The 24,169-nt window shown below is 54.4% G+C and overlaps 1 protein-coding gene across 1 annotated transcript; it reads right to left on the bottom strand.

Annotated features, from left to right (window-relative positions):
* Positions 1-130: 130 nt before the first annotated feature.
* Positions 131-24,103, bottom strand: LOC135974928 (C-type lectin domain family 2 member E-like). The gene is made up of 6 exons (XM_065564267.1): positions 23,957-24,103; positions 19,078-19,314; positions 18,294-18,395; positions 13,844-14,013; positions 12,980-13,083; positions 131-2,361 (listed from the first exon to the last, which is right to left on the bottom strand). Exons 2-4 carry the CDS (start codon positions 19,151-19,153, stop codon positions 13,901-13,903), a joined length of 291 nt encoding a protein of 96 aa, XP_065420339.1. The 5' UTR covers positions 19,154-19,314; positions 23,957-24,103; the 3' UTR covers positions 131-2,361; positions 12,980-13,083; positions 13,844-13,900.
* Positions 24,104-24,169: the final 66 nt, after the last annotated feature.

Raw genomic sequence — 24,169 nt, 5'->3', positions numbered from 1 at the left:
AAATAAATCCATTTTACCCTGTATAAAGCTTATGCAGGGCAAACTCATAAATTGTTCCCCCTCTATAACACTGATAGAGAGATATGCACAGCTGTTTGCGCCCCCAGGTATTAATACATATTCTGAGTTAATTAATAAGTAAAAAAGTGATTTTATTAAATACAGACAGTAGGATTTAAGTGGTTCCAAGTAGGAACAGACAAAACAAAGTAAGTCACCAAGCAAAATAAAATAAAATGCGCAAATCTATGTCTAATCAAACTAAATTCAGAGAAGATCCTCACCAGTTCCAGAATGTTCCCTTTTACAGACTAATCTCCTTTTAGCCTGGGTCCAGCAATCACTCACACCCCCTGCAGTTACTGTCCTTTGTTCCAGTTTCCTTCAAATATCCTGGGGGGTGGATAGACTCCTTCTTTAGCCAGCTGAAGACAAAATGGAGGGGTCTCCCACGGGTTTAAATAGACTTTCTCTTGTGGGTGGAGACCCCCCTCCTCACTCCTATGCAAAGTTCAGCTCCTAGATGGAGTTCTGGAGTCACCTGGGCAAGTCACATGTCCCTGCTTGACTCACAGTCTTTACAGGCAGAAGCGATTGTCCACGTGGTATCTTGTATGTCTCCAGGAAGACTTCTTATGTGGACTGGAGCATTCCAAGATGCATTGTTCCCCAAGTGCTTCCTGATCAGGTACTTAACCTGGTGAATTCCTTCCTAAAGAAGCTGACCAAATGCCTCACAAAGCTTACTTAGAAACCAAGCAAGTAAACAGCCCATATTCTTAACCTCAAGTAGAAAATAATATATATGTACAAATAGGATGAATAGATATAGTAGACCATAACCTTTACGGAGATATGTTACATGGCACAGGCAGCACAAAACATATTCCAGTTATGTCATATTCCCATAAAGCCTTATGGGAGGTACCCTCACACACTACAAATGTTTTTTTTCCCTCCTGCTGATAATAGCTCATCTTAATTAATTAGCCTCTCAGAGTTGGTATGGCAACGTCCACCTTTTCACGTTCTCTGTATATATATCTTCTTATACGTTCCATTCTATGCATCTGATGAAGTGGGCTGTAGCCCACGAAAGTTTATGCTCAAATAAATTTGTTAGTCTCTAAGGTGCCACAAGTACTCTTGTTCTTTTTGCGGATACAGACTAACACGGCTGCTACTCTGAAACCAGCGATTGCCTTGGCTACTTGGATCACAGCAGCCCCCACCGTAGATTTGCCCACTCCAAATTGATTCCCAACTGGCTTCGAAAGGGCTATCGCCACTTGCTTCTCAACTGTGAGGGCAGCTCTCGTCTTGGTATTCCTGCGCTTCAGGGTGGGGGAAAGCAACTCACAAAGTTCCAGGAAAGTGGCCTTACGCATGCGAAAGTTTCGCAGCCACTGGGAATTATCCCACATCTGCAACACTATGCGGTCCCACCAGTCTGTGCTTGTTTGCCTGGCCCAGAATCTGTGTTCCACTGTATCAACCAGCCCCACTGCCGTCATGATGTCCCAACTGCCACAGCCCGTGCTTTCAGGAACGTCTGTGTCCATGTCCTCATCAAAATCGTCCTTGTTCTGGCGTCTCTTAGCCCGGTTCTGCATATACTGCAGGATAATACACGAGGTCTTTACAATGCTTACAACAGCAGTGGTGACGGTGAGCTGAGTGGGCTCCTTGCTTGCCATGCTATGGCATCTGCATGGGTAACCCAGGAAAAAAGGCGCAGAATGATTGTCTGCCGTTGCTTTCACGGAGGGAGGGGCGACTGAAGACATGCACCCAAAACCACCCACGACAATGTTTTTGCCCCATTAGGCATTGGGAGCTTAACCCAGAATTCCAATGGGCAGTGGAGACTGTAGGAACTGTAGGATAGCTATCCACAGTGAACCACTCCGTAAGTCAATGCTAGCCATGGTAGTGAGGACGTACTCCACCGACTTAATGCGCTTAGTGGGGACATACGCAATCGACTGTATAAAATCAATTTCTAAAAATCGACTTCTATAAAATCAACCTAATTTCATAGTGTAGACGTACCCAGAGACACACACCATGTGCAAATGGCATTTCTGTGTTTCACCAAAATCAAGTGTTCTGCCCAGTGATGCCTAGAGCTTTCCCTGATATTCCGGAATTGGTCAGATGTGATGGTCACAAGAGACCACAGTCAGGTATTTCCAGGGCTAATAATACTCTTATCAGCCCCCTTGCACTGCAGCCTTCTTTGCCTGTGTAAACACATCGGGTTTGCTGCAGATCCAGTGTCTCTCACTGGTGCACCGCAAGCTGCTGACAGTATTCTCATTAGCCAGATACGCGCAGTCACCATCTGCTGTTACTGGAAACCTGCAAGACAGAAGCCAGGGAGCTGGTGTCAGGAGTTGGGTGTTTCCTGTCAGTCACAGACAGGGGGAGACACTCACACAGTGCAGGGAGCTGCTGCACTCACAGCCCCTCACGATTCCCCGTCCTGCACCAGCCACAGGCCCCACCCCCAGCCCCCCAGCAGAAGGGGACAGTAGGGCCGAGAGGCGTGACGCTGTATGGAATAGGGGAGACACTCTGTGATATTATTGATACCAATATTATAAAATTGCAATGAATCTGACCAGATATGTCGTGTAAGGTATCTGCGAAAATGTTATGATTTGCCAAGTGTGATGATCTTGGTTATATGTTTGTATCTCTTTTGTATTATGAGTTATAGATATATAGGGTATATCTACATTTCAAAACTTGTGCTGTGTTTCTGAGTGACACCCCCAGACAGATTGGCATCAGCACTGCCCAGCCTGTTCAATGGCCCATCAAGGGTCATCAACTGTACAGTGAACCCATTGAAGGATCTAGGAGATACATCTTATGAGCCAGCAAGACATGTGGGATGCCTGGGGACAGAGAACTCTAAGGCTTCTATGCCATATGCTGTTAAGCTTCTGTTTGGAACAAAGGACGTACAAGCCACATGGCAAAAGGACTATAAAAAGGCAGCTGCATCATCTCCATTTTGTCTTCATTCCTGCTTCTGACCTCTGGTGTAAAGACTGACTGACCCATCCAAGCTGTGGATGTGTCCCAGAGGGACCTTCAAGCCAGCAAACTGACCAATGCTGCTAAGAATCTGATATACGGACTTTGAAGTCTCTATGTATCTGATTGCTTTAGCATTTAGCAACTCTCTTCTTCTTCTTTCTTTTTTCTTTATAATAACCCTTTAGTTTTAGACACTAAAGGATTGGCTGGCAGTGTGGTATTTTGGGTAAGATGCAAACTAATACTGATCTAGCAGTGTGGCTGTCCCTTTGGGGTGAGAAGAATATTTTGTATAGTGAGCAGAGTTTCAATAACTTCTCACTGTATTGAATCTAGGTGCTGACTGCAAGCCAGATAACCTGTGTGGAGGATCAGGAGCTCAGTTTGTGACTGGCTGGGGAGTTTAACTTCAGTGTTACCCACCAGTCTTGGAGGATCTGCTCTCCTTTCTGCAGCCTGCCCTGACCTTGGCATTTCCAGCGAGGGCTACCCCAGGCACCCGGGTCACAAGAGGTTCTAAGATCAACTGGCTTCCATGGAGCCTTTATGCTGGGTGGATATTTTAACATCCTCCTCTTCTCCCCCACCCCAGCTGGATTTGGATGGGCGCCTGCAGGCCCAAACCACCCAAAATGGGGGGAGGTTCCAGGCGACCATCAGCGTGGCGAGGAGCAGCAGTAACGCTGCACAGAAGAGCCGGGTGCGGGGCTCCCTGGACAGTTTACATCAGCTCTCAGGCCAGAGGCCCATCAGAGCAGACTGTATTGGGGGGCAGGGAGAGGGGGGGGCTGGAGCGAAACGCCAGCAGCACAGAGACTGCAGCACAAACCCAGCGGCCGTGGTGTGACCCCAGCCACTCACACAGAGCTTCCCATGAGAGCTGGAGGCCAGAACTTCACACCTGGGAACAGGGCAGGATCTAGGCCCACAGGCAAATCCTCCCCCATGGTCCCATCCTGGCTACTCAGTAGCCACGTGCTGGGCTGGGAGGAGGCCCAGAACTGCTCTTTGGGCAGGCTGGGATCTCCCCTCCCACCAGCCTCTGGCTGCAGGTGGGATCTGTCCAAGAGAGAACCCAGCCCCCACCCACCTGAGCAGATGGATGTGGGGGGCCCCCACCATCATCACCCCAGCACAGCTCTGACAGGATGGCAATGATGCACCCAGAGCCTTGTGCGAATTTGGGCCCCCGCAGGACAGCAGATTTCAGGGTTAACACCCCATTGAGATGCCTGGGGCAGTTCCCCCTCTCAGTGTCACTGTCTCAGGGTTTCTGCAGACTCAGGCAGGCATCGCTGTGTTGGTTATTCTCTGGGGGACGCAGGGTGGTTTTTAGAGCCTGAAAGGCTACACAGCTATTTTTAGCACCGTAGCACAAGCCCGAGTCATTATACCCAGGCTCTGAGGCTCACTGCCATGGGTGTTTATTGCAGTGTAGACATACCCTGAGTGCTCAGGACACCAGCACTACGTCTGCAGTGCAGCTGGTAACGAGGCTTCCGGCCCAGGGAGACTGGCTCATGCTAGTTTAGCTTGAGCTAGCGGCTAAAATGCTAGTGTGGAAGTTGTGGCAGAGGCGGTGGCTCGAGCCAATCACCTGATCTTGGACCCAAGGGCCCGGGCAGGATTGGCCAGCCCAAGCTGGCACCTGTGCCGCAAGAGCCACACTGCTATTTGTGCCCAGCTAGCTCCAGCCGGTTTGTCCGGGCTGGGAGGCACCGTACCAGCTGCAGTGTAGACATGCCCCAAGCAGGCTCGCTAACAGACAGCACCATGATGCAAGCGTAAAGGCAGGCTGCAGGAAGATATGACAATATCATACAGGGGTCAAACAACAGGTCGTCAACTGACCAACATCCTAAGCCCACTCTGGGCACATTTTCCAGCTTCTCACCAACCACCAAGGGCTTTTTAAAAAAATGCAATTCCAGCTGTAAGCCCATAAGACCGGCCATGCTGGGTCAGACCAAGGGTCCATTTAGCCCAGTGTCCTGTCCTCTGATACTGGCCAATTGTCACGCATGACCAGAAAGGGTTAAGCATCCTGCAGGATAATTGATCTAAATTCAACCCTTAAAGACATATTAGTAGATAATGTTTGAATTTTTGTGTATTTACATATATATTGTTAAAGGTTAACAATGTAATCAAACAGTCCCTGTCTATGCTGTATTCTGTTAATTCAGAGATCAAAAGGACATCTTAACATTTAAATGAGCTGTAAACATAGGATATCACTGTATTCATCTCTCTTTGAAATGTATAGCCAATCATCTGTGAATGGTGGAAAAACAGGCAATTGCCTTATGTTCATCTGTGTAGATAATTACCGGGGATGCTTAGGAAATGGACCTACTTCAAAAGTCCCTAGAATTACCTATTGTTACCTATTGTTCGCTGTCACAAGAAGGCCTGAAACTGTGTAAAGATGTTTGGGTCCCAATCCTTTTTATCTCAGATTGCCTTGAGGCTTCATGCAGGGGAGCCTAAGCCATAAGGACTGAGATCCCAGTCCTGTCTGGAATCACCGTGAATATGGACATTGGAGTATAACCTATGAACTATTTCTGAAAGAACTCTTTGCATCTACAAAGCTCACCATCTCTGCTATGAATCTGAATCTCAAGAATTGAACTCATGTCTGTATGTATATTGATCTTTTAACCAGACTCTCTCTTTTCTTTTTTAATAAATTTTAGTTTAGTTAATAAGAATTGGCTGTAAGCGTGTATTTAGGTAAGATCTGGAATAGCCACTAACCTGGGAGGGAATGTGTCCGATCCTTTGGGATTGGGAGAACTTGTTTATATGATGAATAAGATTTTCAGTAATCCTCATTATATTTGACTTGGGTGTCTGGATGGAGGCCTGAGGCTGGATCACTTTAAGGGAACTGTGTTGTTGGCTTCTGGGTAACCAGTGACGTATTACAGAAGCTGTTTTTTGCTGGCTTGGTAAACCTAAGTATTGGAATATCCACCAGCTTTGGGGATTGTCTTCCCCAAATAATACTTCTTCTTCGACTGCTTGCTCATATCGATTCCAATTAGGTGCGTGTGCGCGCCACGTACATGATCGTCGGAGAATTTTTTACCCTAGCAACACCCAATGGGTCAGCTGTGGAGCCCCCTGGAGTGGTGCCTTCATGGCGCTAGATATATGCCCCAGCCGACCCAGCGCCCCCTCAGTTCCTTCTTACCGCCCGTGATGGTAGTTGGAACTGTGGAGCGCGGCATGGCTGTACTCCACGCTCCCTAGCTCTTGCTTCCTGGTTAGATATTGTTATAGGTAGTTAGTTGTATAGTTATAAATTTAGTGTAGTTTAGTAGTTCATAGTCTAGAGTTAGTTTATAAGTGAAGTTAGTGGGCTGGAAGGGGGTTCCTCCCCTCCCCCCCGCGTGCCGCCTGGGCTCATGCCCAAGGCTCCAAGGTTTAAACCGTGCGCAGCCTGCTCTAAGCCTATGCCAATGATGGATCTCCACGACTCTTGTTTAAAGTGTCTCGGGGAGTCTCACCAGACCGATAAGTGCAGGATCTGCAAGGCTTTCTGGCCTCAGACCAAAAAGGAGCGGGACTTTAGGCTCAAACAGCTCCTCATGGAGGCGGCCCTCAGCCCGGATCCTCCTTCGGCATGCCGGGTTCCGGCACTGAGCGCCTCGGTGCGCTATGCTCCAGCGGCGACCTCCGGTACTGCACCGCGAGGAGACGCGGACAAAGTCCCACGGCACCGAACTCCGCCGGCACCGCATCCTCCGCAAGCACCTCGGCACCGGTCCCTGTCTTCAGGTCAGAAAAGACCTCATAAACCGGAGGGGACTGCCTCACAACAGCAGGCACCGGCGCCCCCCTTGCCAATCCCGGATTCGTATCCAGGACTGGAGCGACCAAGGATACAGGCGCCGACATCAGCACCATTGACTCCGGCACCGGAAGAAGGGCCGTTGAGTCCAGTGAGGACTGGCACCCCGACCAGTACCGTGGTTGAGCCCTGTCTTCCGTCTACACCGGAGACGTTTACAACGGCGATGGACCTCATTGCCCTCACAGAACCGGCACCGTCTCAGGCTGCAGCACCGCATCCTTACCGTACGGTGCAGTCTAGGGGCAAGTCAGCCCTATTATGCCCTCCATCTCCGAGCGTGGACTCTCGGCACCACTCCCGATCTAGGAGCAGGTCCCGGCACCGCTGGCAGTCCCGGCGCCGTTCTCTATCATGGCACCGGTCGTACTCGTGACCCAGATCTTCCTCCCGGTGCCGTTCCACCTCTCGGCACCACCCCACACCTCGGTACCATTCGGACTCCTGATGCAGATCCTGGCACTGGTCTGAGCACCGATCTCGCTCGAGAGGCCGCTCCCGGCACCGCTCCCACAGACGGTCTTCATTGCGATCCAGGTCTGGATCCTGGTACCGGCATGACCATCGGCACCGTTCTCGATCCCGGTACTGCTCCCTGGCACTGCGCAGAGACTGCACACCTGTGGGCCAGCACCGCTTGGCACCGTTCCCGGCGGAGTCAACGCAGACACTCTCTGCACCGCCCTGGCCCTCACGATCCGCCGCACGCTCTTCCCAGTCAGACAGTGCCTCCTGCAGCCTATCCCGCTCCGGGTCAGGCAGCGGACAACCTAGGCCACTGGCAGGATGGGGCCGAAGCAAAGACCCTAGACAGGATCCTGCACAGTGGTCTTTCTGGACCCCATGGGCATATCACCAAGCCCAAGGGGCTCCACCTACGGCCTCCCGCTCAGCACGTTCAGAGCCCCGAGTACTGGAGACCACCATCAGTCGTCCTCCCCCCGTGGGTATGGAGGCTACTGCGCTGACATCTACACAGGCCCCTGACCCCGGTACGATGGACCCTGGACATCAGGACCCCTCGCAACTGGACCCGCCACAGGATCCATTACCCCCGAAGCATCCTCCTCATCTTCTCCAGATGAGGTGGTGGCAGGGACAACGACCTTGGGTCCCCCCAGATAGACTTACATGCTCACCAAGACCTTTTATGTAGGGTGGCACGTAACATGGATCTTCAGGCAGAGGAGATAGTGGAGTTGGAGAACCCGGTGGTGAGCATCCTCTCAGCTAATGCCCCATCCCGGGTAGCATTACCCATCATCCACACCATTCAGGCTAACGCCAACACAATATGGCAGACCCCTGCCTCTATCCCACCTACTGCCAGAGGGGTAGAGAGGAAATACTTTGTTCCCTCTAAGGACCATGAATATCTTTATACTCCCCCTCAGCCGTGTTCACTGGTGGTGTCCTCAGTGAACGCACAGGAACGCCATGGTCAACAGGCTGCAGCGCCCAATTCTAAAGACGCCAAGCGCTTCGATTTGTTTGGACGAAAAATTTACTCAGCGGGGGGTCTGCAGCTCAGAGCAGCAAACCAACAGGTGCTCTTGAGCCGCTATGATTATAACTTGTGGAACTCCAGGGGTAAATTTAAGAAGTTGATTCCCCAAGAGTCCAGGGATGAGTTTGGGGCGTTAGTGGAAGAGGGTAAAAAGGTGGCTAGGACCTCCTTACAGGCCTCTCTAGACGTAGCGGACTCTGCTGCTAGGACACTGGTGTTGGGCATAGCTATGCGACGCATCTCCTGGCTGCAAGTGTCCAGCTTACCGCCAGAACTGCAACAGACCCTACAAGATCTGCCATTGGATGGGCAGGGCCTGTTCTCGGACAAAACGGACTCTAGGTTACAGAGCCTTAAAGATTACAGAACCATCATGCGCTCCCTGGGGATGCATGTCCCAGGACCTCAGCGCAGGCCCTTTAGACCACAGCCCCAAAGATTCTACCCTCCCCCTCGTCCAAGACAAGACTTTTCCAGAAGACGTGGACAAGGTGGTAGAAGGAGAGCCACCGGCCACCAACCCGGTCAGATCCAAGGCCCTCCTAGACCATCTTCAGGGCCCAGGCAAAATTTTTGAAGGTGTGCCCGAGGACAGCGTACTAGCCACCACCCAGGATCCATTCCCTTTATTTCGGGATCGCCTCTCCCATTTCCACCATGCGTGGTCCCTTATAACTTCGGACCGATGGGTTCTTCGCACGGTGGAAAGGGGATACGCTCTCCAATTTTCTTTTCCCTCCCCTCCCGTCCTCTCTCCCCATCGCTCTTCAGGGACCCCTCTCATGAGCAACTCCTTATAGAGGAGGTTTTTATGCTTCTCTCCATGGGAGCGATAGAGGAGGTTCCATCAGAGTTAAGGGGCAGGGGGGTTTACTCCCGCTATTTCCTGATCCCCAAGACAAAAGGGGGACTTCGACCCATTTTAGATCTGCGCGGACTCAACAAATTCATGGTAAAGTTGAAGTTCCGCATGATCTCATTGGGGACCATTATCCCTTCCCTGGATCCTGGAGATTGGTACGCCGTCCTCGACATGAAGGACACGTATTTTCACATAGCAGTTTATCCTCCCACAGGTGCTTCCTTCGCTTTATAGTAAACCACGTACATTACCAATTTGCCGTCCTTCCCTTTGGGCTGTCCACGGCTCCGAGGGTGTTTACCAAATGTATGGCCGTCGTGGCAGCATACCTTCGTCGACAAAGGATACAGGTGTTCCCGTATCTGGACGACTGGCTCATTCGCGGCCACACCAGGAAAGAGGTTCAATCCCACGTCCAACTCGCCCTGCGCACATTCCACAAGCTGGGCATCTTGCTCAACAGAGAAAAGTCTACTCTGGAGCCAACCCAGAGAATAGAGTTTATCGGGGCAGTCTTAGACTACAGACTCGCCCGCGCTCTCCTGCCAGACACTCGTTTTCAGGCTATTGCAAACATCATCCGCAGCCTCCAAGGCTTCCCGACTTCCATGATAAGGACATGACTCGGCCTTTTGGGACACATGGCGTCGTGCACTTACGTAACCAGGCATGCCAGACTTCGGCTCCGCCCGCTTCAGGCCTGGGTATCAGCGGTGTACCGTCCAGGCCGGGACAGCCTGAACATGGTGGTTCGAAATCGGTCTTGACCTCCCTCAACTGGTGGCTGGACAACAAGTCGGTGTGCAAAGGAGTACCATTTCACACCCCACAACCTTCCCTATACCTGGTCACAGACGCATCATCTCTGGGCTGGGGCGCTCACCTCGGGGAGCACCAGATGCAGGGCCTTTGGACCACATCCGAACTAGCCCTGCACATCAATGTAGAAGAACTGATGGCAGTACGCCTAGCGTGTCAGGCATTTTGCAATCTCCTACATGGCCGTTGTGTGGCAGTCCTCACAGACAACACCACGGCCATGTTCTACATCAACAAGCAAGGGGGAGCCCGATCATCCCCCCTATGCCAGGAGGCTATTCACCTGTGGGAATTTTGCATAGCCCACTCGATACATCTGATGGCGTCGTTTCTCCCAGGAGTCCAGAACACACTGGCAGACCGCCTCAGCAGGTCCTTCCAGACTCACGAGTGGTCGATTGGTCCAGATATCATCCACTTCATCTTCCGGAGGTGGGGGTTTCCCAGATCGACCTATTCGCCTCACGTGTCAATCGAAAGTGGCAAAGTGTTCTGTTCTCTCCAGGGGCGCTCTCAGGGCTCCCTGTCAGATGCTTTCCTACTACCGTGGAGAGACCAGCTGTTCTACGGCTTCCCTCCATTCCCACTGGTCCACAGGGTCCTGCTCAAGCTGCGCAGGGACAAGACATGCATGATTCTGGTCGCTCCAGCATGGCCAAGGCACTGGTACACCACACCCCTGGAGTTGTCGGTAGAGCCTCCGATCACACTCCCACTGTGGCCGGACCTGATCTCCCAGGACCACGGTCGATTCTGTCACCCCGACCTGCAATCGCTCCACCTTACAGTGTGGAGGCTGCATGGCTAACTCGGGCAGAGTTGCTCTGCTCACATTCCGTGCAGCAGGTTCTGTTGGACACCAGGAAACCCTCCACTCGGGCCACCTACTTAGCCAAATGGAAGCGCTTCTCCTGTTGGTGCAAGCAACGTGCCACGCCCCCTTTGCAGGTGTCAATACCACTTATACTGGAATATCTCCTATCCCTAAAACAGCAGGGCCTGGCGATATCTTCTGTCAGGGTGCACCTGGCAGCTATCTCAGCGTTCCAGCCAGGAGAACATGCTTCTTCGGTCTTCTTTAACTCAATGGTCGTCAGATTCTTAAAGGGCTTAGACCGCCTATACCACAACTGCGTCAACCGGTTCCGGCATGGGACCTTAACCTGGTCCTCTCCAGGCTCACGGGGCCCCCGTTCGAGCCAATGGCTACCTGCTCACTCCTTTACCTATTGTGGAAGACAGCCTTCCTCGTAGCCATCACTTCAGCAAGATGTGTTTCTAAAATCAGAGCCCTCACGTCGGAACCGCCGCATACAGTCTTCCATAAAGAGAGAGACTGACCCACCGGGAAAAAAATTCTCCGATTGTGCACGCGGATATAAGCAACACATCTCGAAGAACAACAGTTACAAAGGTGAGTAACCGTCTTTTCCCTAGTCACTTTCTTGACCCTACTCATGATTTTAGAGACCTCTTTCATATCCCTCTTAGTCATCTCTTGTCCAAGATGAACATGCAGTCTTTTTAATCTCTCCTCATATGGAAGCTGTTCCATACCCCAATCATTTTAGTTGCCCTTCTCTGTACCATTTCCAATTCTAATATATCCTTTTTGAGATGTAGTAACCAGAACTACACGCAGTATTCAAGATGTGGGCGTACCGTGGATTTATACAGTGACATTATGATATTTTCTGTCTTATCTATCCCTTTCCTAACTGTTTTTAAATGATGCTTTTTTGCCTCTAACCACCTCTTTTACTCTGCTGTTTAGCCACGTGGCTTTTTTTAGGTGTGGGGGGGGGGGGGGCGGGGGAGGGGGAATACATTTAGTTTGAACCTATATTTTTGGAGGGTGTGTTTTTACTTAGTCTCTATGCAATCTGAAGGCATTTCACCTTGCGACTGTTCCTTTCAATTTCTGTTTAGCTAGCTTCTAATTTTTGTGCAGTTCCCCTTTTTAAAGTTAAATGCTACTGTGGTGGGTTTATTTGGCATTTCCCACCGTGCCCCACAAGGATCTTAAATTTAATTACATTCTGGTCGCTATTACCAAGCAATTCAGCTACATTCACCACTTGGAGCAGATCCTGTGCGTCACTGAGGACTAAATCAAGAATTGCCTCTTTGCTGGTGGGTTCCAGGACTAACTGCTCCAAGAAGCAGTCATTGATAGTGTCTAGAAATTGTGTCTCTGCATCCTGTCCTGAGGTAACCTGTACCCAGACAATATGAGGATAGTTCAAATCCCACATTATTATTGGATTTTCTGCCTTTGTAGCCTCTCTAATCTCTGAGAATTTCACAGTCACCTGGTCAGGAGTATTTTCCTACTGCTAGATTCTTATTCTTCTAGTGTGGAATTTCTATTCCTAGAGATTTTATGATACAGTTTGATTCATTTAAGATTTTTACTATACTTGACTCAAAGTGTTCTTTCACATACAGTGCCATTCCCCCACCAGCGTGGACCTACTCTGCCGTTCTTTCAGTGCTGACGGTTCAGGATTCAACCTGCTATTGGCTCGAGTGGGGTTAGTTATTTGATCCCACCCAGATCTCACTGAAATCAGTCTTGGGATATCGTCTGGGCCATCTCTACTGTTCCCATGGCAGCCCCAGGCACTCAGCACTTGTGGCTATCAGGCATCTTTAATGTAGATGCCTCATTACACATTCAGGGGCCTCACTACAGCCAGACAGATCTGAAGGCTTCGGCCAATCTCCCAGCAGGAGACACTGGCTTCCACCCATCACTAATACACCGAGTACATAAGAACCCGAGCGCTCGCTGGCTGTTTCCACAGCACTGACCGGTGGGTCGGCCTGAACTCGGTATCTCAGACACCAGGGACCCAAAGCCCAGGGAATTCAGAGGACTCACAGGTTGTTGAATTCGGTGCCGTTGGCCCATTTCCAGGGCTGCCCTGGGTCCCTCCGGAGGCCGATCCAATGCTGGCGTTTGCCTTTATAGCGCTGCAGGAAGGCCTAAAAACAGCAGAGGGAGAGGTGGTGTCAGAGCCCCGACCCTGCTGCTCCCCCAGGCTCTGGGCAGGGAATCCCAGGTGTACACGGAAGGGCTCTGAGTGTTTCCAGGGGATGGCTGGGGATTTTCTCCTCCCTCTTGCCCAGCTCTGGGTAATTCAGTATTAACCCTCCCACCTCAAACCCAGCTCCGCCTCACCCCAATCTGCCCTGGGCTGGGGCAGCTCTTGGGTGCTGCTGGGTCTAAGCTGCCCCCCGCACTCCATGCAAGGCCAGGTTCTGGATGAAAGCCCCGTCTTACAGAGTGGCTGAGCTCCCCTCACCATCGCAGGGGAAGGAAAGAGCCCAGCAGATCTGAATATGGGATGCTGGGAGGGGCCAGGGATGAGAGAAGACTCTCCCCCCCCCCAATCCTCAGTCAGAAGGGACCAGGGCTGAGTGGAACCCCCCTCCCCCAATCGAGCTGGGATCCCAGTACCCCTCTGCCCCCATACAGCCCAGCAGACACCTGAGCCAGCCCAGCCCTAGAGAGGGACAGTCTCCTGTTGGGAGGGCTGAGAGTGGGTGACCCCTGCAGTCACACACTGACACTAGAGGAGCCCCGGGCCCAGCCAGGCCTGGCATTCAGTGTCTGGAAGTTCATTCACTCTGTCTTCCCAGCACGAGAGGGCTCAGAGCTGCTCCTTGTCCTGCAGGGGCAGAGCCCAGGTCCTACTGCAGCAGCCGCTGTGCCAAGGCCAGGCCATTGCAGTGAGTCTCTCACCAGGTCCTGCCGGGTGTCGATCTCAGCCAAAGAGGCACCGAGGGAGGAGCAGTGGTTCTAGGTCCAATTCCCTTGGACCTCAGAGAAATAGTAACATTTCCCTCGGTATCCAATCCAGCCGTTCGGGCACGCGGGGCCCAGAGCAGCTGAAGAACATCCAGATAACAACACTGAAATGAGACAGTAACACGTGGTTTAAGAGGGGAGCTGCCCATCTGTGGGGAGATGAGCCCCGGCACCCCAGGTTTCTGAGACTCCCCTGGCAGCTGCAGGGAGGGCGTGAGGGAGCCAGGAGAATGCCGGGAATCCAGCCCAGAGATGGTCGGGTGAGGGGTTACCTGATCCTGGTCTCACTGGGGCAGGGCCTCAGGTTCACATTCAATAGGGATGCAGCTGACAAACAGCTCGTGCTTCAAAGCACAGAGAACCAGGCCCAAGCTCAGTGTAGAGCGGGGGGTGGGCAGGGAGCTGCAGAGGGAGGGGACAGTTACAGGGGGTGGACAAACAGCAGTGGGAAGAAGAGTGACACTGGATAAGAGGTCGAGTTCAGTCGTGTTTGTCAGGTCTGTTACCCCGAGGAATCCTGCTAGCCTGGGCCGCTACCCCCGTCCCCCTGCTCTGCGCTTGGCTTCCCAAGAGAGGCAGGTTGAAATGAAGATGGGAACAAACTCCCTTCCCTTCAGGAGACTGAACACCCGCTGCCCGGGCCCGCCCAGCACAGCCAGACACAGGGCGATGGAGACGCTTGTTGTGATGTTTGCCTGGCAGGAAGGATTCCTGTTACACTCACAGCTTGGGGGGACTAACACAACTCAGAGCATTTCATCCCAGGCACAAGAGCAACAGTCGGACGTTCAACAGAGCAACAAGAGGCAGGTGAATAACTGAGACATTAAGTGAAGTAACTTTCAGGCAGGGACACAAAATGCCACGAGGTGGCGCCAGAGCCCCAGTAACAGTAACTCCTCACTTAGCATCGCCCTGGTTAACAATGTTACATTGTTGATCAATTAGAGAACATGCTCGTTTACAGTTGCGCAATGCTCCCTTATAATGTTGTTTGGCAGCCTTGTCCACTGCTTGCAGCAAGAGCAGCCCTGCAGCTAGCTGGTGGGGGCTTGGAACCAGGGTGGGCCAACAGCCCCCCATCAGCTCCCCGCTCCCCTAAGTTCCCTGTGTGGCAGCTGCCCAGCAGGCTATCAACTGCCGGCAGTTCAGCGGTCCCTCCCCCCACGGCCATGTGCTGCTCCCCTGCTCCTGCCCTCTGGCTTGGAGCTGCTCCCTGGAGCCTCCTGCTTTGCTGTGCGGCGGGGGGGGAAGAAGAGGGGTGCAAATATCAGGGTGTCCCCCTGCTCCTGCCTCCCCCTCTGCTCCTTTACCCCGCAGCAGCTGCTGTCTCAACTTGCTGATCTACTTAAAGTGGCAGTGTACTTAGAGTGGGGTCAGCGTACTTAAAGGGGCAATGCGCATCTCTTCCTCACACACAGGGTGTGTTCCCCCCCACACACACACACACACACACTGTCTCTGTCTGACATGTTGTCCCGTCTCCCTCCATTTGTGCTGCCTTGTAGATTGGGAGGCTACATTAACAACAATGTGTTAACCCTTGAGGGCTCAGCCGAGTGCTAGTTCATCGTTTAGCAGTAAGGCATCCCTGGGAAATATCCCACCCTCTTCGCTCTCTGACTCCACCACTTCAACCAAGCTTCACAATCATCATACCTGTGTGCAGTATTAAATTGTTTGTTTGTTTAAAACTTATACTGTGTGTGTTTGTGTGTGAACGTAACCCCCCCACCCCCACCCCCATTTACATTAATTCTTATGGGAAAATTGGATTCACTTAACATCGTTTTGCTTAAAGTAGCATTTTTCAGGAACATAATGTAGTGGGGCAGTCACCCTGCTGCAGCTTATCAAGGGTTAAAAGCCAGCCCTTGCCAAGGGCTGGGGCTGAGAGCCAATCAGAAAAGGCTGAGAGGCAGCCAATCAGGGCCAGGCTGGGCCCTATAAAAGGGCTGCAGGCCCACAAGGCAGAGAGTCTCTCTAGGTGTGGAGGGAGAAGGATCTGGCTTCCTGGGACCTCAGGGTACTGGGAGTAGAGCTCTACTGGGGAAAAGCAAGAGGAGCTGGGGAGCTCCAGCCTTGCAAATCCCCAGGCTGTGGGTCTTGCTAAAGGCCAAAGCAGGTACTGGGGTTGCAGAGGTGTAGCCCGGGGATAGGCAGAGGCAGCCGGTCCAATCCCCTTGCCAACGATGAGTGGCCATGACAGACTGCAGTTTGCCCCTGAGAGAAGGGGCTAGATGATGACTGGCAGTAGCCACTGAGGCAAGAGGGGTGGTAGAGGAGTACTGCTGGGGCAGAACTCCAGGGTAAAGGGGCACTGGGGTCTGGGCGAGACACTGGCCAGCAGAGGCTGCAATTGAGCTAATTCCCAAGATTACCAGCAGGAGGCACCACTTTGGTAATTTGTTGCTTTGCTACACATAACTACAACGTTAAGTGAGGAGTTACTGTAACAGGAAATGGCCAGTTACACTGACTGGCCAATTGCAACCTGACGCACTTCTTACCTACAGAGATTTCTCCCCCCAAATACAGCAGCTAGAACACCCAGCTGCTCCGCCTGCAGTGTAACCCTTTCAGTGCCAGAGAGACCAGCAGCGGGGCCACCCATAACTGATACCAAGGAGCTATTGGCAAGGTCAGTGCAGTAAGTGAATAACCAGAGGCAGGGTTATTAGGTCACTATGGGGCAGGGGTTGCTAAGCTATTCCAAACACCACATCAGTTAGTGCCTTGCTGAGAGTCACTCCTGCTCACTCTCAGCCTCAGGGTTTTTTTGTGTTGTTTCATTTTTGGGGTGGGGAGGAGTCTGACACAAACCTCTCCAGCCATTTTTGTGCAAGTCACATTTTTTGCTCCTCATGTTGCACCAGTAACTCCACAGTTGGTTTTTAAGCCTTCCCCTGTGGCTGGGACACACAAGTTTGGGAGAACATTAGCAGCTGAGGCCGCGGTGATCAAAGAACAAGCAGGTCATGTGCCAGGCATGTATCTCCCTGGAGATTTCAGGTGCAGGGTGCTGTACACACTAGTGCTCACACACGGAATGGAGCAGGGCGGTCAGTGCATACGATGCTTTATAGTCCTGCTCAGGGTGTGATTTGTGTCACTCATTTCAGGGAGCTGCTGCAGCTGTGGGGCACAACTTCACATTGCACACCCTGTACAGAGCTGGATATGGGAAGACACCGGCCCCCGGGACAGAGGCTGCCAGGCCTGTGGGCCCTTCAGTACTGCCTAGGAGGGACAGGGCACAGCAAGGAGCCTCTGACTGGTGCCATCTCCAGCATCTGACCCCACTGAATCCTGGGGGCTCCCTGCACCCGTAGCTGTGGAACCCCAAGCTCACAGATCCCACCTTACGCCGTGTGAGCCAATGCTGCCCATTCCAACAGCCGGCCAGTCCAGCAGGGAGCTGGGACTCACGGCCCACCTGTAGCAGGGCAGCTGGCACTGGTGTAAGGATGGGGAGGCAGATACGTCAGTGCAAACCCCTCGCACAGATGTGCTGGAGCAGCATGTCCCACTCTGGTAACTTACTGCAGTGACCGGCACCAGGGCAAGCCCCTTTCTGCACCACTGCAGCCCATCTATGTTACAGTTGAATTGGTGCAAACTGCTATCAACGTTGTTCCATCAGCACAGAGGATTCCTAATGCAGACAGACCTGGATTCACCCCCTCTGCCAGCTGCTAACCCTCCTGGGGCCCAGTGATCAGATCCCAGGACAACAGATAAATCCCACCCCTGACAGTCTCACAGCCCCCCTGCCCCAGTCGATTGGCAGATACACCAGGCTCACATTCACCACGAACAGCCGCCCTCTGCACTAGCACCCGCTGTCTGTGTAGGTGGGGGAGTCAATAGCGCTACGGGACCCTGCACTGCCGAGGTCACTAACTGGTGGGTTTCACACGGCGTTAATGGAGATGTCTGTGCTGCGTTCTACAGCTCATGTCAGTGACACGCCAGCACCTGCCAGCCCAGCCCAGGCATGACCCGGGGCTGCAGGCAGGCCAGGCTGGTACCTCAGGGCGACACGCTGCAGGCAGACGGCCCAGCTCATCGCTGCCCTGCACCTTCTCCTGTCAATCACCCCCACTCTGCACGGGGGTATCAGCGACTGTGCCTGGGGCCCGGCAATAGTGACTTGGGCCCCAAGTGCTCAGAGCTGGGCTGGGGGGAGCTAATGTCAGTCAGATCGTCTGACACAGAGAGTGCCCAGGTGCAGGGGGTCTGGCAGGGAGCGGAGGAGGGTCGGGGCGGAACATTCCCAGGAATCCTCTGTCCCAGGGGCAGAAGCCAGACAGGCCGGGAGGAGAGACTGTAACTGTGGTGGCTCCAGGGGGAACGGGATGTGCAGAGAGGGCTGAGAACTCACCTGCTTGGACAATAACCGTGATGATGAGACCTAAGACCACGACTGCGAGGGTGACTGTACTTTTCTTGTGGTAGTTACATTTCTTGCAGTCACCACGAGGTTCTGAAACACAAAGACCCGTCAGGCAGGGCCGCGAGGACACGTCTCACTGGCAGTACCAGGGCTAGAGCTGCCCTAGAACATGCCCCGTTCTGTCGATTGCGCCTCCCGTCAGACGCTCTGGGAGAGGAGCCCGGAGGCTCAGGCAGGCTGGGGCTGGCAGAACAGTCCCTCCTTCCCCTCGGCCCAGTGCCCTCCCTGGGCACTCCCAGCCAGGCTGTCACAGGGCCTGGTGAGCTCAGGGGTACAAAGACAAGGACCCGCATGTTCTGGTGGCAGGACCTTAAGCTGCCCCCATCCCCACCCCCGCTCTGCCCCCTGCAGAGCGCTGGCTGGGCCCACACTGCCAAGTGCACCTGTCCCCGCACACTGGGGTCTCACCATGGCATACACAGCAGAAGGGGGGGAGAACGAACCAGGCAGAGATGGGCCAGGGCTGTCACAGGGGGTCTGACACACTCAGCCCAAAAGGCCCCTGCACAGCCCCACGGCCACCGCTGTGTGCGCCAGACAGCGGCTGTGAGCCAGGGATCGGTGCCCTGAGAGCCCCTGGGGGAGATCCAGTCCCTGCTGCCCACAGACGGGGTTTGCTAGGCACTGGCTGCTGCCACTGAGAACATGGCCCCACGTGGGGCAGCCTCAGTGTCTCTCTCCAGCCTGTTCCCAGGCAGCGACGCCACATTACCTGGCTCCTCACCACTCTTCTGGTACCCCTGCTGCAGTGGCATTTCGTTCTCAATATTCCCAGCTGCTGACTCCATTGTCTCCCAGCAACACTCAGGCTACAGACGCGGCTGCAGGTGCTGGGCTGGGGTCGGCTCCTCTCGGTCTGACAGGATCCGATTCAGCAGCAGCAATGACGCCGAGCCGGGGCGGAGGTCCTGGCCCCGGCTCCCTCACTGCTCCGGACTCTCCAAACGATCTGAAAGTCGAGATGGACCCAGCAGGAGAGGACAGGGTTGGGGGGTGATTTGTGGTTTCTCGTTCCCTGCCCAGCAGCCCAAACCCCCGTCAGAGACGGTGCCATGAAGTTTAAACCCCCTTAAGCCCCATTGGCTCCTCCACGAGCTTCAGAGAAATGATCTGCTATGGAACCCACCCATCTGGAAGGGGGAGGGGGGGGAAGAGATCGGGTTGCCAGGTGACTGGTTTGCCTGGTCAAAAAGGGACCCTAGTGGCAAAAGTCCAATTGGCCGCAGCAGCCAGCCCCACGCAGCTCCAGGAGGCGGCGACATGTCCCTCCGGCTCCGAGGCACAGCGGCAGCCAGGGGGGCTCCTCGTGCTGCCCCTACTTGTGGGCACAGGCACCACCCCGAGCGCTGGCTCCACAACTCACATTGACCAGGAACCACGACCAATGGGAGCAGTGGGGGCGGCGCCTGCAGACAGGGGCAGCGCACAGAGCTCCCCTGGCTGCCCCTGCATCTAGGAGCCAGAGGGACAAGTCGCTGCTTCCCGGGAAGCCACCTGAGGTCAGCTCCTCCCAGAGCCCAAACCCCCTCCTGCACCCCAACCCCCTATCCCAGCTGTGAGCCCCCTCCTGCACCCCAAACCCCTCATCACCAGCCCCACCTCAGACTCTGCACCCCCAGCCAGAGACGTCACCCCAAACCCCCTCCTGCACCCCAATCCCTTGCCCCAGCCCTGAGCCCTCCCGCACCCTACAGCCCCTCCCACACCCCAACCTGTCCCAAACCAAAGCTCCGTCATTCCCAGCCCGCACCCTCAGCTAGAGCCCACACCACAACCCCAACCCAAGTCCTGAGCCCCCTTCCACACCCAAACTCCCTCCCGGAGCCCAAACTCCCTCCTGCACCTTAACCACCTGCCCCAGCCCTGAGCCCCCTCCCACACTCTGAACCCCTCAGCCCCAGCCCAGAGCCCCCTCCTGCACCACAAATCCCTCATCAACAGCCCCACCCCAGAGCCTGCACCCCAGCCAGAGCCCTCATCCTCCCCCTGCACTCCAACCCCCTGACCAGAGCCTCCTCCAACACCCTGAGCCCCTCATTTCTGGCTCCACCCCAAAGCCCAGACCCTCAGCCACAGCCCTCATCCCTTCCCACACCCCAAACCCCTACCCCAGCCTGGAGTCCTCTCCCACATTCTGAACCCCTGGGCCCCACCCCCCAGCCCAGAGCCCCCTCCTGCACCCCAAACCCCTCATTCCCAGCCCCACCCCAAGCTAGGACCCTCCCACACCCCAACACCCTACCCAAGTCCTGAGCCACTCCTGCACACAAACTCCCTCCCGGAGCCCATACCCACTCCTGCACCCCAACCACCTGCCCCAGCCCTGAGCCCCCTCCCACACTCTGAACCCCTCAACCCCTACCCTGAGCCCCCTCCTCCACCCCAACCCCTCATTCCCAGCCCCACCCAGAGCCTGCATCCCCAGCCTGACCCCTCACCCCCCCCCAACCCCAACCCACTGTCCCACCCTGGTGAAAATGAGTGAGGGAGGGTGGGGGAGAGCGAGCGATGGAGGGAGGGGGATGGAGTGGGCAGGGCCTTGGGGAAGGGGCGGGACAAGCCGGCAGGGATGTTCTGTTTTCTTCCATTAATTGGCAACTCTAGAAAGAGATGAGCCCCCCCAGAATTAGGAGCGAGCAGAGCAAAGGGGGCAGCCGCCTGGCAAGCACTGGAGGGAGGGAACCGCGGTGCCCAACCCCGGGGTGTTTCCAATCACGGCACACGAGGGGGCGAGGGGATCACTGCCCTGCCACCCAAACACACGGGTGGGGGGCTCACGGCCCAACTACCTCAACACAAGGGGGGGCGGATCTCACTGCCCAGCCACCCCCACACATGGCGGGGGCAGAGGTTTCACTGCCCAGCTACCCCAACAAAAACTATTAGGGGGCTGGAGCACATGACTTATGAGGAGAGGCTGAGGGAACTGGGATTGTTTAGTCTGCAGAAGAGAAGGATGAGGGGGGATTTGATAGCTGCTTTCAACTACCTGAAGGGGGGTTCCAAAGAGGATGGATCTAGACTGTTCTCAGTGGTACCAGATGACAGAACAAGGAGTAATGATCTCAAGTTGCAGTGGGGGAGGTCTAGGTTGGATATTAGGAAACACTATTTCACTAGGAGGGTGGTGAAGCACTGGAATGGGTTACCTAGGGAGGTGGTGGAATCTCCTTCCTTAGAGGTTTTTAAGGCCTGGCTTGACAAAGCCCTGGCTGGGATGATTTAGTTGGGGTTGGTCCTGCTTTGAGCAGGGGGTTGGACAAGAACCTCCTGTGGTCCCTTCCAACCCTGATATTCTATGATTAGGGCCCAGGCACCCCAACACACATGGGGGCAGGTAGGGGCCTCACTGCCCAGCCACTCCCACACACAGGGGAGGACGGAGGCAGGGGTCTCCCTGCCCAGCCACCTCAACACAAGTGGCTCTTAGACCCGCGCCAGGACGTGTCTAACGGCGGCTTCCCAGGACTCTCTGCTAGGGTTACCATATTTCCACAATCAAAAAAGAGGACACGGGGGAGGGGGGGAAGAGGGGGAAGGCCCGCCCTAGCCCTGCCCCCATCCACTCCCTCCCACTTCCCACCCCCTGACTGCCCCCCTCAGAACCCCAACCGCCCCTGCTTCTTGTCCCCTGACTGCCCCGACCCTTATCCACTCGCATGGGTGGCAGAGTTGTAGAAATTTTGGTGGTGCCCAGAACCCCCCCCCCCCACCACCTGCCTAAGGCTCTGGGAGGGGGGTTGGGTGGGGGGAGGAGGTCTGGGGTGCAGGTCCTGGGCTGGGGATTAGGGTGCAGGAGGGGTGCTGGGTGCAGGCTCCGGGCTGGGGCAGGGTGTGGGTGTGCAGGAGGGGGTGAGGGGTGCAGGCTCTGGGATGGAGTTTGGGGGTGGGAGGGGGTGCAGGCTTTGGGAGGGAGTTTGAGGGCAGGAGGGGGTGTGTGGGGATGGGGTTTGGGGATAGGAGGGGATGCAGGGATGAGGGCTGTGGGTCTGAGGATGAGGGGTTCATGATGCAGGAGGGGTCTCAGGGCTGGGACAGAGGATTAGGGTGCGGGGGGATGAGGGTTGGGGCTGAGGATGAGGGGTTCATGATGCAGGAGGGGGCTCAGGGCTGGGGCAGAGGATTAGGGTGTGGGGGGATGAGGGCTGGGGCTGAGGGTTTTGGGGCGTTGGAGAGGCTCAGGGCTAGGGTGGAAGGGCAGGGTAAGGGCAGCCTGTCTTCCCATTAGTGGATGGGGGATGCTAGGACCCAGGGGCAGCAGACAGCAGTTGCCTCTGGCTCTGGCAGTACAAGCAGGCAAGGGAGAGGCGGGAGGGCCAGGGCCGGCTCTAGGTTTTTTGCTATCCCAAGCAAAAAAAATTTTGGCTGCCCCCCTCCCCCTTCACTGCACCCTCCTGCTGCCCCAGCCCTGGGTCACTGGTAACTCACTCCCAGGGCGGGTCATTCAGCAGGAATTTTAGATGTGCACAGAACACAGACAGGATTGGTTCCCATATGGTTACAGAACTGCAGTAAAGTGGAACAATTTTCAGCTTGTGTGACTGGAGGATATCTGGATGCATATTATAAGACTGTCCTACATAAATGAGGAAAAGTTGAGGTGCCTTTATTATTCTTTTGTTCCATTCTTTGTTTCTATGGGGAATGCACTATCACAGTCTTCCTTTTAAACAAATAAAACTAAAACTTAAAAATAATAATAATAATAATAAAAAGCAATGGCTGTTGAAAATAGCAATTCCAGTCCTAATAACCACTGGGAGGCATTTCTTGCTCAATTTATTCTACTTTTTATACTGCAAGTTACAGTGGATCAGTATATTTGATTTGGGAAAAATGAAGTAACAGCTGCCCAAACTGAGCTTGAGCACTCCTGAATTTTGAGGTGTTCAAATCTGGAAGGCAGGTGCTGGATTCCCTTTCTGAATATTAGCTAAATCTGGAAAAGAAAAGTCAATTTCTGCTTCCATGGCTCAGAAGTGGAAATCCTCCTACGTGCCTGGTACTGTATCTAAAGCTGCCCAGTCTAGTAGAGCCTCCCCTCCCGTACTTTTCATTTTAAATGCTAGTGGGATCCACGTACCTGCCTTGCTAGGCTTCAGATAGAGAGGTACACTGGAGCAGCAGGGAGTGCAGGTGCAGGGGGTGAGGAGAAGAGCCCAGGGCTGGGGTGGCAGGAGGTGCAGGTGGGGGCCAGAACTGGGGCAGCAGGGGGTGCGGGTAGGGGGAGCGCCCAGGGCTGGGGCAGCAGGGGGTGCGGGTAGGGGGAGCGCCCAGGGCTGGGGTGGCAGGAGATGCAGGTGGGGGCCAGAACTGGGGCAGCAGGGAGTGCGGGTGCGGGGGGAGAAGAGCCCAGGGCTGGGGCAGCAGGGGGTGCGGGTAGGGGGAGCGCCCAGGGCTGGGGTGGCAGGAGATGCAGGTGGGGGCCAGAACTGGGGCAGCAGGGAGTGCGGGTGCGGGGGGAGAAGAGCCCAGGGCTGGGGCAGCAGGGGGTGCGGGTAGGGGGAGAGTCCAGGGCTATGGCAACACAGAGGTGCGGGGGGAGCCCAGGACTGGGGGGGGGGGGAACCTAGAGCTGGCTCTGTCCCTACCATTCACAGGAAGCTGCAGCATGAGGTTCCAGTTCCTTTCCTTTCCGAAGAAGTGGGCTGTAATCCACGAAAGCTTATGCTCTAATAAATTTGTTAGTCTCTAAGGTGCCACAAGTACTCCTGTTCTTCTTTTTCCTTTCCTGTTGGTAGTGGCCAAGGGAATGCTGGGAAATGTAGTTCTTTCCCTGCTCCAGGGCTGGCTCTATAGGCAGG

This window comes from Chrysemys picta, chromosome 12 (assembly GCF_011386835.1).
Source record: "Chrysemys picta bellii isolate R12L10 chromosome 12, ASM1138683v2, whole genome shotgun sequence".
In the NCBI taxonomy this organism is placed as follows: Eukaryota; Metazoa; Chordata; order Testudines; family Emydidae; genus Chrysemys; species Chrysemys picta.
Note: the sequence above shows the minus strand (reverse complement) of the source record. Positions and strands in the feature narration are given on the sequence as shown.